Raw genomic sequence first — 15,906 nt, 5'->3', positions numbered from 1 at the left:
AACTGGAGAGCATGGACTGGTCAGATGAGCTCAGTGGTACACTGGTTGAAGAAACATGGCTTGAAAACCAAATTCACAACAATACTTAACAACATGGCACCCCTAAGAACCACCAGGGTTAAAGATCGCGCTGAGCCATGGATGCACACTGAAATACTGACCGCTATGAAAACCAGAGACAAAAAATGCTCTGAACTTCATAAAAGTCAGACAAAGCTTACCAAAAGCTCAAACAGTGAACTCCAAGCCCACGTGGTTGAACTAAAAACTCAAAGAAACAGACTAAGAAATGATGTAAACACCATGATCAAAACCGCAAACAAAAATGGCATCAATGACAAAACTGAGGAAAACAAAAACAAACCCGCGAACTTTGGAAATTACTCAACAACCAACTAGGCTGCAGCAAAAAACTAAAAACCAGATTTACAAACATAAACATAAAGACAGAAAACACTCTCATCACAGACAACTGGATGTGGCCAAATACCTAAACATATTCTTTACAAACATAGCCACAACACTGGTTAATAAACTACCCTCCCACTCAGGGCATTATGGGGTAGAACACATAGTAGCATACTACAAAAACCTAGGGGTCCGCAAAGACGACTTCAAACTGGAAATTGTAACAACAGATGAGGTACTCAAAAAACTGAGCGCCCTCCAACCTAACAAGGCCACTGGCCATGACAACATCCCCTCCAAATTCCTCAGAGACCCAGCAGCCGCCATCACCCCAGCCATCACACACATAATAAACCTCTCCATAAAACAGGGACACGTCCCCAAGGACTTCAAAATTGCGAGAGTGACCCCCCTGCACAAAAAGGGCCGCAAATTAGACCCAGGCAACTACCGCCCTGTTTCTATTCTTACCTTCATCTCAAAAGTCATGAAAAAAATTGTCTACGAACAGGTAGAAAAGTACCTAGTGGAAAAAAATCTAATCTACGAATTCCAATCTGGCTTCAGAACATCCCACTCCACTGACACATGCCTTCTCTATTTGAATGACCACATCAAACAAGAGGTGGACGCGGGCAAATACTACGGCATGGTCATCCTGGACCTACAAAAGGCCTTCGACACTGTCAATCACTCCATTCTGATTGACAAGCGAAAAGCAATTGGTTTTGATAGTCTATCAGTGAGCTGGATGCAATCCTACCTTGAGGGGAGAGAACAGATGGTGGAGGTAAATGGTACCCTATCCCCCCCCCCCCCCCCCCCTCACAGTGAGCTGTGGTGTTCCACAAGGAAGCATACTAGGACCGCTACTGTTCCTAATTCATGCAAATGACATGTCATCAGCTTGTGACTGCAACTTGTTCTTGTTCGTGGACGACTCAGCCCTGCTGGTCTCTGACAAGAACAAGTTGCAGGTTGCAAAAACCCTCAGCTCAGAACTCGGCAGAATCTGCACCTGGCTCGCTGATAACAAACTATCATTACACCTGGGTAAAACACAGTCCATTCTCTTCGGATCAAATACAAACTCAGCAAGACCGACGGCTTCTCAGTTACAGTGGGTGACAATATTGTCACAAGGAAAGATGAAATTACATACCTAGGTTCCATCCTAGATGTAAATCTTTCCTGTGACAAAATGGTATCCAATTTAATAAAAAAAAGTCAACCAACGAACTAGATTCTTGTACCGGATCTCCTCTCTGGTAAACAAGAATACCCTGAAGACTCTAACAGGAGCACTCATTCAAGGGTACTACGACTATGCTTGCACCTCAAAGGCACTAAAAACAAGATTACAAACATCACAAAACAAACTGGTCAGACTACTGCTTGACCTTACTCCTAGAACCCACCTCACCCCTGCCCATTTTGACAACCTAGGATGGCTTAGAGTAGACGACAGAGTACAGCAACTTGCAATGGGCCTGTGTAACGTTTGGGGTTTCTATCCTCTCTCAGGAGTGGAAACCCTACTGCCATTCTGGAGTACTTCACCCTGTTCTCTGCAAATTAGCTCTGATTGATTGTCACCTGTGATTTGTTGTCACTAATTACTGCGTGTGGTTTGCTGGGTATTTTGCCTTTATAGTAATCATTTGTTCTCCTGTCTGTTGTCGGATCTTCAACAGAAGTACTGCGAGCAGTCGGCCTCGGACAGAAGTGGGACATCTGGTCCGGTTTTGTTATTATGTTGTGTTAAACTATTTCTCCGTCTTGTGTACGGTTTTCGCTATGCTAAATTATCTCTCAGTTGTAGCCTGGCTACATTATGCTTTCTTGCTCCATTATCTTTCTCTTGTGTTTCTGATAATAAAATAACACATATTTTGAGAAGAGCAACACAATCTCCGCCTCCTTCTTCCTTTCTACTATTGGACTCAACATTCCTACCTTGAATCATAACAGGCCTGGGGTCTACAAGATACACTACACCACTAAGATACCCATGTACATGTCGAAATACTTCCCAAAGGTCAGTGAATACCACGACCACAACACCAGAGGGAGTTCCACAAATCATGTTCAACCCAGATTCGGCTCAAACAAGGGACTAAACACGTTTCACAATTATTCCACATCAATGTGGAACGCCCTACCCACAGCTGTAAAAATATGTGAATCCCTACCCACCTTTAAAACCGCTCTCAAAGAGCACCTATGGGAGGCTGCAATTCGAAACTGGCCCCCGTAAATGGCCACACCCCCCCACCCATCCCCTGTCCAAACCCCCCCTACCCCCACCCACCCCCTCCCAATGTACAGTCTCCTCCCCCTCGTATGTATATATTTTCTGTTAGGATCTCTGTTTAACAGTACTGTATATTTGCATATCGTGTATGTCACAAATCTAACAGTACTGTATATCTGTATGTCATGTATGTCATAAATGTCATGATATATATCTGTATGTTGTGTATGTCATAAATGTCATTATATATTGAAAATGGGGGACCCTGATGTAAACAAGACGAAAGTCTTTCTCTGGTCTGCAATGCATTTCCTTAACAATTGTATGTATTGAACTGTATTGTACCCATTCTACAATCAATCAATCAATCAATCAATCAATCAATCAATCAATCAAAACAAATAAATGGAGGTATAGTCGTTTTTTCATATCCATTTTCAAAGCATCTACAAATGTGTTACTACACATTAAATAACATTATTTAATGATGAACAAATGAAGTACAAACAATGTTGATAATGAGTTATAAATAATATATAACTAATTTGTAAATGTTATACAAATATATATATAAATGATCTAATAATCATTTACGAATGTATATAAATGATTTGTTCATGATTAGTTCATTATCTACAAATACCTTATAAATGTCTTATAACTGAGTGTTATTATAAAGTGTTACCAATAATGGTAATAGAGGCCCTTTTCTTTCATCTTTATCAAGGGAACCCTTATCCTAATGATTTTAATAATATTATGATGACGATATGGACCTTTGGTCGTTGACCAAACTTTAAAAAAATAAATTATAAATCAAATTATATCGGCCCCAAGGTCCGTCGGCCCACCGGGAAAATGCCCGGTATGCCAGATTACCAGTCCAGCCGTGCCATTGAGCGTTTTTCCTTATCATTAGGGCACAAGTATCTTGTGTTTATTATAGGGCTGGGACTTTATCGTGCTAATTTCTATTAATTAACTACAGAAAATATTAAACATTAAAAAAATTACGCATTTTATCGCACATAATGTTTATTACTTTGCTCTTGTCTGTCGGCTACAGGCTGCGTTTTCGCCGATCAACCAATACATTGTTGGAAAGTTGAATTTGCCGCCTTTCGATCGTCACCACACAAAATGTCTGCACTTTGTTAAAAACTGTTGGTCTGTGTAGTAGCTAATAAACAAGATGTTGCTGTATAATGTATAAGTATTCATTGATTCACTCGTATACCAAAATCCATTTGAATTGAAAAATTTTGCTTTTCGCATCAAATATTGATATGCGTTTAAAATGCGATTAATTTAGATTAATTTACTATAGTCTAAAATGTATTTGATTAAAAAATTGTATCAAGTCCCACCACTAGTTTATTATAAAAAAGGTATGACTTATTCATGAATTCCATAATTGTATACTGTGGAGAGTGAAACCTCTTGTATATGATCTCATCGGTCTCAACTTCTAGTGAATTAAATGACTATTCCCCACTTTTCCCCAAGTCCATTTCTATTTCTTGTTTTCGGTGGTGGGCACACCCCTTTGTTTACCTTTGGATCACTAAGTGGACCTTTAACATTCTAAATATGAATTATATGCCTGCCATAACATTTGACTAGGTACTAAGGTCGAGCATGGTCAATGCACAATGAAAAGACTGATGTTGTGAGTTTATTTGAATGATCTCTGATACAACTACGCTTCTCCCAATCATAGCTAATTGGATATTCATCTAGATTGGGCGGGTCCCTCCGAGTTGAAATCGCCATCTCACCTCAATCACACTTAAACCCAGCTGGGTTTTCGATATACACTAGGAAATCCAATGAAATATGAGAAGTGCACCCGAAAAGTAACTGGTAGCAAATTAATTCTGAGGGAAACTGTGCCCTAAGTAATCTCTATAAGTGTACTTAATGATGTGGTTGGTGTAAGAGCATGAGACCACATATCCACAGTCCATACTGCACTGATTTGAACAAATAAATATAGGAGAAATAGGATAAAGGGGAATTCCACCCATTTTTAAGAATTCACATAATGCGGCACGGTGGTGTAGTGGTCAAACACTGTCGCCTCACAGCAAGAAGGTCCAGGGTTCGATGATGCCAGTTACCCAGGTGGGGTATCTCCCAGGCCTTTCTGTGTGGAGTTTGCATTTTCTCCCCGTGCTCGCAAGGGTTTCCCCCCCGATAAGATAAACCCAATGGAAAAACATGCACAACAACAAGATCGCTAATACTGTGGCGTCCTTGACGAAGACGGACAGGAGCACTTGGATTGGTCCCCTGGCGTGGCTCACGGCTGCCCTTGGGGGTAAGGACGATGGGATGGGTTAATCACAGAGACGAATCGCATGCATGCATCTGAGCAGGTCCTAAATTATTATTATTATTATTAATGCTATTCCTTTGTCAAAGGACAGTTCAGTCAATAATGGGAGAACATGCACTACGCTATCTAATGCTAGAAAGAGAGAGAACCAACTAATTTGTGATATCACTTGGATGAGCAGGCTTCTCCACAGACAATGAATGGCCACTGACTTACGCTGAGTTCTCACACCCATTGAGTTTTGCTCTGGTATTGCTAACAGGTCTGAACCAAAATTTGAATATAATTCGGGTGTACTGTAAGAGCTCATACAATAATTGTATGGGCCCACAAAGTCAAGCCCTATTCTATGGAACGGCCCAGTATGTTACACCCAGATAACATGACAAACTCAAGGCTCTCTCTCTTCCTGATTTCTTGGTGCATGTTCACAAAATATTTACTTAAATGTGCTGGGGCACAGTATATGTGAATTATTTTTATGCTTTTTGGGGGGTTTTGGTGATCAAATATTGAATATTGAACTATAATAATCAGTGCAGGAGCTCACTTATCCTTGAAAGACATTTTTATCACTGACTTGAAAGGCCCATACATCTCCATAAATGTTCAGGGCGGAGGGAATAAGTGCTTACCCTACAGACCCCAAGAAGTGCTGTATATTCTGTATTGTTTAATATAAATGCATTTTTTATTCCAATCCCGATTTGTATTTGAGATTCCCAAATCTCATCGGACTTGACTTCTTTGTGTCCCTCAATGTGTAATACCAGCATTCAACTGTATGCGCCACAGCGGTTTCTATCATCATCATCATCACCACCCACGCTATGCATAAAATATATAGGTCCGCGGAGAGGCATGCTGAGGAGGCTGTGCAAACTGCAATGGAATATGGGGCATCTCTCTCTCTTTAGCTAATATTTTGATTCTATCCTGACATTTTTCAGTTTTATGAGGCTCAAAAAGGCAGGTGCTCAAGCACCCCTTGGGCTCTATGTGTGCACGTGCCTGCCGAGAACCACAGTATGGCTGCTTGCAGCGTTCTAGAGAACCACGGCATGGCTGCTTGCAGTGTTCCCGAGAACCACAGTATGGCTGCTTGCAGCGTTCTAGAGAACCACGGCATGGCTGCTTGCAGTGTTCCCGAGAACCACAGTATGGCTGCTTGCAGCGTTCTAGAGAACCACGGTATGGCTGCTTGCAGCGTTCTAGAGAACCACGGTATGGCTGCTTGCAGCGTTCTAGAGAACCACGGTATGGCTGCTTGCAGCGTTCTAGAGAATCACGGTATGGCTGCTTGCAGTGTTCTAGAGAACCACAGTATGGCTGCTTGCAGTGTTCTAGAGCAGTGGTTCCCAAAGTCGGGGTCGCGACCCAAAGGTGGGCCGCGAACAGCCACGGGTGGGCCGCGAGATGATTAAAAAAAAAAAAAAAAAAAATTGTCAGGCCACTGAACTTAGAAGCAGGCCAGGACAGTGTTTCTAGTTGTATTCTAAAATTATATTCTATTGTATTCTAAAATGTGACTATATGGTTTTATATTAACTTAATAAATAAACAAAAACGAAAAATCTACTTATTTCAACGAACATTTCAAACTAAATAACAGATTATGCACATAAAACGCTGAAAACAACCGAAGCAACAATAGTATTTTAATGAGGCTATTATTATTATCATTATTATTTTGCAACAAGTTAGCCCTCTCATAAATAGCACATATAAATGAATAACTAACTTGAACTAACTTAATAGGATTGAAGTGATATTTGGCTTAAAAAATCGGTCGCCTGGCAAAAAAAAGAAAAAAAAAAAGCCTGACGATGTGCATTGGGCCGCGGCTCTCTGATGCCTTATTTTCTGGGCCCTGGCCTGAAAAGTTTGGGAACCCCTGTTCTAGAGAACCACGGTATGGCTGCTTGCAGCGTTCTAGAGAACCACGGTATGGCTGCTTGCAGCGTTCTAGAGAACCACGGTATGGCTGCTTGCAGTGTTCCTGAGAACCACGGTATGGCTGCTTGCAGTGTTCCCGAGAACCACGGTATGGCTGCTTGCAGCGTTCTAGAGAACCACAGTATGGCTGCTTGCAGCGTTCTAGAGAACCACGGTATGGCTGCTTGCAGTGTTCCTGAGAAGCACGGTATGGCTGCTTGCAGTGTTCCTGAGAACCTCTCATCTGATCGGCTTCACAATCGAGACTGCACTCTGCTGGGTTCTCAGCAACACACCTGCCAAGTGTGAAGTCGATCGGATGAACAGTTCTCGAGATATTCGAATGACAGTCATATGTACAGACAGAGATTCTGTCCTTTATGGTTAGATGTTGTGAACACTCTAGGAAAGCTTTGAGCTTTGTTTGTGTATTCGACAGAACTGGAAATCATAATGGCTGGCGAGGAAATGTATTTTCTTTTATATCTGTGTATAGAGGAAATGTGGACATCTGTTAAAAGGTAGGAGTCAAGTCACGCACGCAAATCCAAACCAAAGAGGGCAGATGCTGAGCCAAAACTAGACTGGTCTGAAGAGGAGCATTAGTTCCAAACATCACTACTGCTACTTGGGTGCAATACATAATTGAACATTGGAGCCCTGCAGTGTGTCTGTGTGAGCTGTTTATTCATTTGTTGACATCTGTTAGAAGCTCTCTTCAAATGATTAATTCACACAGGTTCTTCTAAATGATGATAGGATGTGATCTCTGCTTCTGAAGAAGAAACGTCTCCACTTAACAGGCCGTGTTGTAGATTAATTTAAGTCCTTCAATCAGGTGATCTGCTTCAAGTGTAGATTAGAAATTTGTTATGAGAGCAGAGTAGCTACCAACTGCAACTACAGTATAGCAATAGATGTTACGTAGTACAGCCAGTTCCTTTTCAGAGCTCCCCGGTGAGTTGACACTGCTTTGATAGATTGGTCCGTTGTCCAATAGGCTGTTGAAGCGAATATGCATTGTGCACTCCACTGTTGAAACAATATCATCTTAGAAAGAGAAAGTTATCAAATGTTCACAACCAAAGGCCTTTTCTTTTGGTTTTGTAAGGTTTTGACTGTGTTCTGTGCAACAGTATTCAGTACTACACCATGACATCAAGTTCCACTTATATCATCTCAAACATTTTCATATAAGTAAAGTAAGTCTATTTTCGCCTAGTTGATATAACACAATAGTAATCCTACTTATACACCCCCGTTCATGAATGCTTTTACATTCGCTGTTCTCATCTGTCCTAAACACTGGCTGTCTGGTGGGACATTCCCGGGAAAAACCCATCCGGCACACAGGAAGTGACATGTTTTATGTCACTAGCAGCAACAGCGGTTTGTTTGGAATGAATAGAAGACTAACTCAGTAGTTGCCATGGTTTTTTTTTACGTAAGATAGAGAGCAAGTCAACACAGTGCAAAAAACACAGCAACAACTTGCCTATCACCAATAGGTGTCACCAAAATAAGCGAAAAGTGAGGATCTTACGGATTACTAAATCTTTATTAATTAAGTCAATTATGGTCCCTCAGTGACTGCTTCCATGATTACAATTAGACATCTACTGGTTAATGCTGCACGGATTTCCAATACCTTAAGGTGCTCATAACCATGTGTTATCCTTTAGGTCTGCATCTGTTTATTTAAACAATTAAATTAAGTGGTAATGGCTGCCATCTCATCAGATCATTCATAGTGCATATTACAAGCATTCTGTGGTGAGAAGAAGAAGATTCTAGAGACTGTATTGTATTCACATAAGTACTTTTAATCAGGCACTTTGATAAAAAAAAAAAAAAAAAAAGGTCTCTTGACAAGATATGCGTTTGAACGCTTGCAGGATGCTTCTCTTATTATTGTACACACAGTCCAAACAAAACAAAACAACAACATGTGAACCATAGCTAACACTCTTCAAACTGTACAATACAATACAAAACAACAAAACTCTTGACTTGACTTGATCATGGTACCTTCATTGTGGGTAATACTGGAGGGAGCTTCCATTTATGTTTGGTTGAAATAATGACAATGAACTTCGGAATAATTTACCTAACCACCTAGTTTCTATGACCCCCCACAACCCACCCACCCCAAAATAAATAAAAGCAGTAATTAGTACTAACATGCTAAAAACGTTAAAAGGTATCACGATTCCAAAACAGTCAGAGAAACAAAGTCTTTCATGAGAAATGGAAGGAAAATGGAGTTTCCAGATATAGACTATAGCAGATCTCTAGGCAGCAATAAATTCAAACTTTCAGATGGGGGGATTCTGTAAAGGCTGCCAGAACACCAAAAATGGTCATGAATATGTTTATGTGCTAAGCATGGGTGTAATAGGCATATTCATTATGGCGTTTGAGTGTAAATGGCACATGGTTCTAATCAATGACTAACAAAACATTCTCCGGTGGTGATGAAATAGTCTTGAATGTACACCCCTGTACATAACTCATTATTGTATGTAATTATTGTACGTAATTAAGCAATATATTATTCTACGTATATAGCCATACTCCAGAAGGAGAGACAAGGTTGACATAGCATTTATCTGGGCGTGTACAACACATCTTCCCCTGCAATGAGAGGATGCCTACAGATGAAGAACTGTTTGTTTTGTCTGTTTTGAAAAGCTTTGCCAAGGCAACGTGCCTGCAGTGTTATACCGTAGGTATTCCATGTTGTGTGTATGTACCAGTATAGACTACTATGGGGTGTGGATGTCATACGTCATCCTTAAGAAAAAAAACTGCAACTCTCAATTGACCTATCTCAAGCCCCGCCGTCTTTTCCCTCGATCCTCCAATCACGATCCTCGGACGAAGGGGGAAGGAACAGTTGAGCGTACGAAATACGCCAACTTAGTCTGTCAAGTTTGAGATATTTTCCTCAAGGTCAAAGATGTACCGTTCTCTATCTGTAGGATTCAAACGGCAAGATCTGCCGCAACCTTCAGTGTATCAACATGCAAGGATGCTGGGGGACATCCCACTGATGGCGATCTTCGATACGGTTACTTCACATCAAGTCCATCATGTAAGCCGAGCTGCGCACCACAATGAGTTGACAAGTGAAAAAGAGCAGCTCACATCCTCTGGAATGTATAGCGCGGTGGAATCATAACCTCGAGGGAACATGTTGCAGATTGAGAAAAATTACTGTAGCTGCTCGGTTATCTGTCGTTTGAATTGTTTTCATGATGCAATGTGCAAAGCGAATGCTGGAGCGAGGTAAGGCTCATTGTGATAAACTCGTGCAGTGCCCGTTCAAAACGTGGCCGTTCCGAGCGTGTGCCCGTTTTGGAGCTGGACGATTGCTTGGCCCGCCCGGTAGTGCCGCTTGCAGCGTTGCGTTCAAAACGTGCCGTCTGAAGCATGTGCCCGATACATTAGAGAACTTGTAACCACTCCACATAGACACTGCCCTCAGCTATACAACCACAAGTGAGAAGTTGATTGGATGAAGCCTTTTCGAGATATGCGAAGGACCGAAAGGAGCATTATAACTATTTCAACGTATGATGCCGCTACTGTCACCTATTGGCCAAATGGCACCAGATTTGTCATGATCACCCAGGCATAATATCTTCACGTGTCCACCAAATATGGTTGCATAGCTAAAAGCATTCAGGAGATATGACATGTTTTGTAATATAAGCCTTTGAGGGCCAGCTGTAGCTAAACTGTATGGAATATCAAACATCCGATAATATCAAACATAACTTTTTTTGGATTTGGACAAGATTCAACATGGCAAATGGGCGTGGCTTACATGGCTACAGTAGATTCCTCTGGAGATGCAGAATCCAGGAAAAATTATCTTGTTTCTGAGAGTTACAGTTCAAACGTTACAGGCCAAAATGCAACGTTTGTTGTTATAGCGCCACCATCTGGCCAAATGGCACTAAATTTGACACTTCTCTCAACAATACACCCACTGAGCGTGAAGCGGATCGCATGCAGACACAGAGATTCCCACGCAGATGAGATTCCTTCCTTTATACTGTTAGATTAAAGCAAAGTCACCTGAATGAAGGGGCTAATGCCAGTGGACAGGCATCAAGTTCAAAGTCCCTTCAGAGAGAAGAGGGAGACGTGTTGAGGACGAGGAGACATTTAAAAACCTAGGACGGTTATGGTTACGAGAGATCAAATACGTGATACCTGAAAAACCTGACCGCACCATTACTGTATCTTGACTGATGTTTCATTTGTTCCAGCAAGATTGCCGCTTCTTTTATAAATATTTACAATGACCTGTTCCAACATCCCAAATCACAAAACGTTAACGAAGAGCTTCATTTAAAAAAACTAAAAACAAAACAAGAGGTTAAGAATTACAGGAGATAGAACCAAATTACAATACAATACAAACACGTATACAGTACGAGCTACAAATATACAAATATAGAAAATATATTGAGGTTATAGCAACCTTTTGACACATCTAATGCCATTTCTAGTCGGACACCAGTCAGTATAAAAATATAGGCAGAAAAATGCCTTTTACACAAAATATTGACATCACGTACAAATCCCCATCAACACTGAACGGGAGAGTTTCTTCCAAAAAGGCAATGTACGTTTTGGCCTGTTAGTCATTTAGTTCTGTTTTTGTTCTTCATTTAGCACAATACCATCAGGCATTTGGACTGCTCAGTAAAATCCTGTCCATTTGCCCGCCTGCAACAAGGAACCGTTGCCGTGGCACTTGGGGTTACAGACCCTGTCGTAACACAGTAGAACCGTTGTGGGACAACCATCTTTTAAGTCTAGGAGGTCAACCTCTAGAATGAATCTGTGGGATTTAAATCCTCATCTCGGCCTCCTCGCTGTGCTCCAGGTGGTGTTCTGTCGCGCTGATCATGGACGCCGAGGGGCCCTGGGAGACATTGAAGGGAGTGATGGCTGGAGAGCGGGCTGCCAGCGGAGAGAGGGAGGGGGAGAAGCTCGGAGACATGGCCACAGAGGAGATGGATCCCTCACTGCTGAGGGGGGACCTCCGTAGGGAGGCCAGGTGGGGGAACGTCCGCCCCACCGCAGGCTTAGGGGGTACTGTTTTGGCCCCTGGGTGAGCCACGGAGGTGATAAGGGGTGGGGGGTCGATTCTTGGCTCGGTCTTTACTTTGTGATGAAAGGGCCTGCGAGGGTTCGGAGGAGCCGTCTCGTCCTTTAATCGTGCTATTTCTGTGAACACATTGGCTAAGGGCTGGAACTGGGGGCACCAGTTGAGGAGGTAGTCCCAGTTATAGCTGCCCCTCAGCTCCTCATCGCTGGCCACTATGGCTGTTAGGGAGCTGTCCACAGTGGGCTTCCCATCCTCTGGGAAAGCATAGTCTTTAGGGTGGGAGATGTTGAGTCCCCGCCCCACGCCCAGATATCCACCTCCCTCATCCCTGTACACCGGCACCTGGCCAGCTAATAGAGTCCCGCTCAGACTTCCCAGTTTCTTCCCTTTAAACCACTGGCTGGCGTCCATGGAGGGTTCGCAGGAGATGTCGGACAGTTGGTCTGCGTCCTGCTGGATCCCAGAGTCCGGGCCTCTGGCTGAGATCCGCTCCTGCATGGAGGAGGAGATGCTGGACACGCGAGGGTACTCGTTGATCATTCGGATCTCATCGTCCTCCGCTGCCTCCGCCTCGGCCGAGCCACGGCCGCTGGAGTGGGAGGGGTCCAGGGAGCCGCCACGAGGGTACGGACCCCCGCTGTTTCCCCCCTGAACGACAGTGTAGCCAGGCAGGGCCTGGTGGTAGATCATATCGTTGCCCGATAACTTTGTTTCCTCCAGCTTTTGCAGCACGGTGACAGACGGTGCTGGGGTTCTACTGTGGGTTACATTTTGCTCCTTCTTCTGGTGTCTATATTTGACAAAGAACAGGGCCATGGCGATTATAATTAGGATGACGATGCTCCCAAGTGAGACTGCGATCACACTCACGAGCAGCATGTTCATGTCTGTAACCAGGCCGAAGGAAGTGTGAGTCACGTCGACGGTGACCTGGGCGGTGGCCGTGCGGGACGTCTCCAGGGGACTGTGAGCCATCACGTCCAGAGTTATCAGGCGGACCTCTCTCTTGGAGCGGCTCGAAGCTCTGGTGTAACTGTCCACCTTCAGGGAAACCGCTCCGGTTGACTTGTTGACTTCAAAGTAAGGGGAGCTGTCCGCAAGAGAGTACAGGACTATCCCGTCCACACCTCCGTCTTCGTCCCTCGCCTGCACTTGGCCAATGCTCTGCCCTTTCTTGGCTCCCTCAGGCACCTGGAAGGAGAACTCAGTGGAGGTGAAGACAGGATCATACTCATCCTCCCCCAGCACATACACCTCCACCATCACAGTGGCGGAATAGTTGCCGGCATCCATGGCAAGAGCCACGAAATGGAAGGAGTTGGCCTTTTCAAAGTCGAAAGTGGAGCGTGTGCGCACTTCCCCCGAGGTTTGGTTGATGAGGAACGCTTCTTTCCCATCCCCAGGGTTGTCCATCATGTAATACCTCAGCTTTCCAAACACACCTCCGTCGTGGTCGATGGCATGCAGCATGGTGACCAAGGCATTCTGGGGCTGGTTCTCCCGGACACTAGCGGTCAGCAGCTTGAGGGGGAAGTAGGGCCTGTTATCGTTGATGTCCTTCACCTCCACACTGACCGGAGCCAGGGCGCAGTGACCCAGGCCGTCGGAGGCTCGGATGATGATCACGTGGACGGACTGCCTCTCGCAGTCCAGAGGTCTCTGCAGCCTCAAGGCCCCCGTCCACTGGTCCACCTGGAATAGGCCCGTCTCGTCTCCCGAGCTTATGAAATACTGCACCTCTCCATTGGGGGCAGAGTCCGGGTCGATGGCAGACAGATGCAGGATCTCTGTCCCTGCCGCTGCTGCCTCGCTCATCACCACACTGTACTCCGCCCTGCTGAAGGCCGGGGGGTTGTCGTTGGCATCGGTCACACTGATGATGATGGGCACACTGGAGCTACGCTGAGGGACACCGCGATCGGACACCACCACCGTCAGGTTGTAGCTGGGCACCGCCTCGAAGTCAAGCCCCTCCGCCAGGATCAGGCTACCCACGGTCTGGAAGCCCCGCCCCTCCAGGAAGCGCACGCTGCTCTCGATCTGGAAGGCGTTGCCCGCGTTGCCGCTGGCGATGGCAAAGTCAAAGCCGCAGTTGTCCCGGGACAGGTCTCCATCCACGGCCTCCAGGGTGAGGATGGTGGAGCCGGGGAGGCCGTCCTCAGACACCGTGGCTCTGTATTCTGATTGGTGGAAGATGGGGGCGTTGTCGTTGACGTCGGACACCTGGATCTGGACGGTGGCGATGGAAGAGAGGGGTGGAGTGCCCTGGTCCAGAGCCTCAATCAGCACCAGGATGGAGGGACTCTCATAATCAAATTCTGTCTTTTGGTTGATGAACAGGGTACCTGTGAGAAAACAGTGTGTTAATACATGGAATAATATATACAACAATGTTGTGCCTCTTTGTTATAATTGATGACATGGTCATATAATTGTGGCCTATTGTCTTAATCTTGAAAGGTATTGCATCAGAAGATACATACTGAATGCACATTTCAGTCTAGACTGGATATTACAGTGAACAATATAAGCAAGCCGAGCGGTTTCCAGTCCAACCTGGTGTCCCAGACTAACCCGGGAGGAGCAAAGCCTCAGAAAATTACTCATAATAGGAACGAGACCAAGAATCTGGGCCAAATTCAGTTGTTTTAAGATATTATCTCTGGTAAAATAACTAAAACAGCATTCAATCCTCTTTTCACCGATTTTTAATGGACTCGATGATGAAATAATGAGCAATGTGTGTCTGAAAGATGCATACACCACAGGGCCAGTTGTAGGACTACTTTGCTTTTTTCACAAGGTGAGTTTCAGGGTCAATGTGGGAAAGGAGTTTGCGAAACCACTGATATAACCAACCAAGAATACAGCATGAAAATGTACCATTGTTTGGGTTGATGTAGAATATGTCCCTGGTTGATGACATCACTCTGTAGGTGACCTTGCCATTCTCTCCAGAGTCGCGGTCAGTGGCAGTCACTGTGATGATCGCACTGCCTGCTGGCAAGTGTTCTGACACGGTCACCTGTGGAAATACAAATAACATAGTCTCAATCTATTTCACTGTGTTCCTTCAAAGCTACAATCTGAAATTCTATTGGGTATTTGACCAATCAAAATGTTTCGTATAGTGCTGTGAGGCGATAAAAGAATTTTATCTAATTAATTACAGGATTTGTAATTAATTAATCTAATTAATCACATTTTAATCGCATAACCATTTTAGGCCTGATATTCTATATTCTATAATCATATTTCAAATAGCATGTGTCCGGATGGCAGAATTCAGTACTGTGTCTACAAAACCTTCTGTTTAATCATCTTCCCTTTATTCATTTGCTTAGATTTTTGAGGTCTGGTCAATTTTTGCATGGTGTTATTCACAGTCAAAGATAGAAAAAAAAGAAATAAAAAATGTAATTGATATTCTCATTTGGTTCATTACAATTTACTCAAGCCTAGTAACAGACACAGTATTTCTGACACTGGGAATACATTCCCTGAGATCCATAGATGTCCCTAGAATCAGATACCAAGAACATGCAAAAGGACCATTTAAAAAAAAAAGTCTATAAATGTTTATTCTACGTTCTTATGGAATGAATGAGATAAAAAATATATATATTTAATACATTTTGCGTTAATTTTCATAACGCGATAATTTGCTGTGTAATTAATTAATCTAATTAACGCGATAAACTGACAGCCCTAGTTTCGTACATTCATAGGCTATGCCATTGGAGAGTTTGATTGGAAGATAGATACAAATTAAGGTTTTTGGAACTTTCTCAACTAAGGAAATACAGGTCTGCTTCACTTCAATCTTCACAGACTTCACAAATGTAA

General features: G+C 43.6%; 1 protein-coding gene across 1 annotated transcript in view; it reads right to left on the bottom strand.

The window, feature by feature from the left end:
* Positions 1-9,113: 9,113 nt before the first annotated feature.
* The window catches only part of dchs1a (dachsous cadherin-related 1a), a gene marked incomplete at its 5' end in the record, with an annotated part of 147,310 nt that continues 140,517 nt past the window's right edge, over positions 9,114-15,906 (bottom strand). Inside the window, 2 exons of the mRNA XM_084310459.1 lie at positions 9,114-14,405; positions 14,944-15,085. Of these exons, the coding sequence (XP_084166585.1) occupies positions 11,800-14,405; positions 14,944-15,085 (2,748 nt within the window). The 3' untranslated portion in view covers positions 9,114-11,799. The remainder of the gene's footprint in view (positions 14,406-14,943; positions 15,086-15,906) is intronic.

The sequence above is a fragment of the Notolepis coatsorum genome, assembly GCF_963971535.1.
Source record: "Notolepis coatsorum genome assembly, chromosome: 1".
NCBI lineage: Eukaryota > Metazoa > Chordata > Actinopteri > Aulopiformes > Paralepididae > Notolepis > Notolepis coatsorum.
This window is presented reverse-complemented; position numbering and strand designations above follow the sequence as displayed.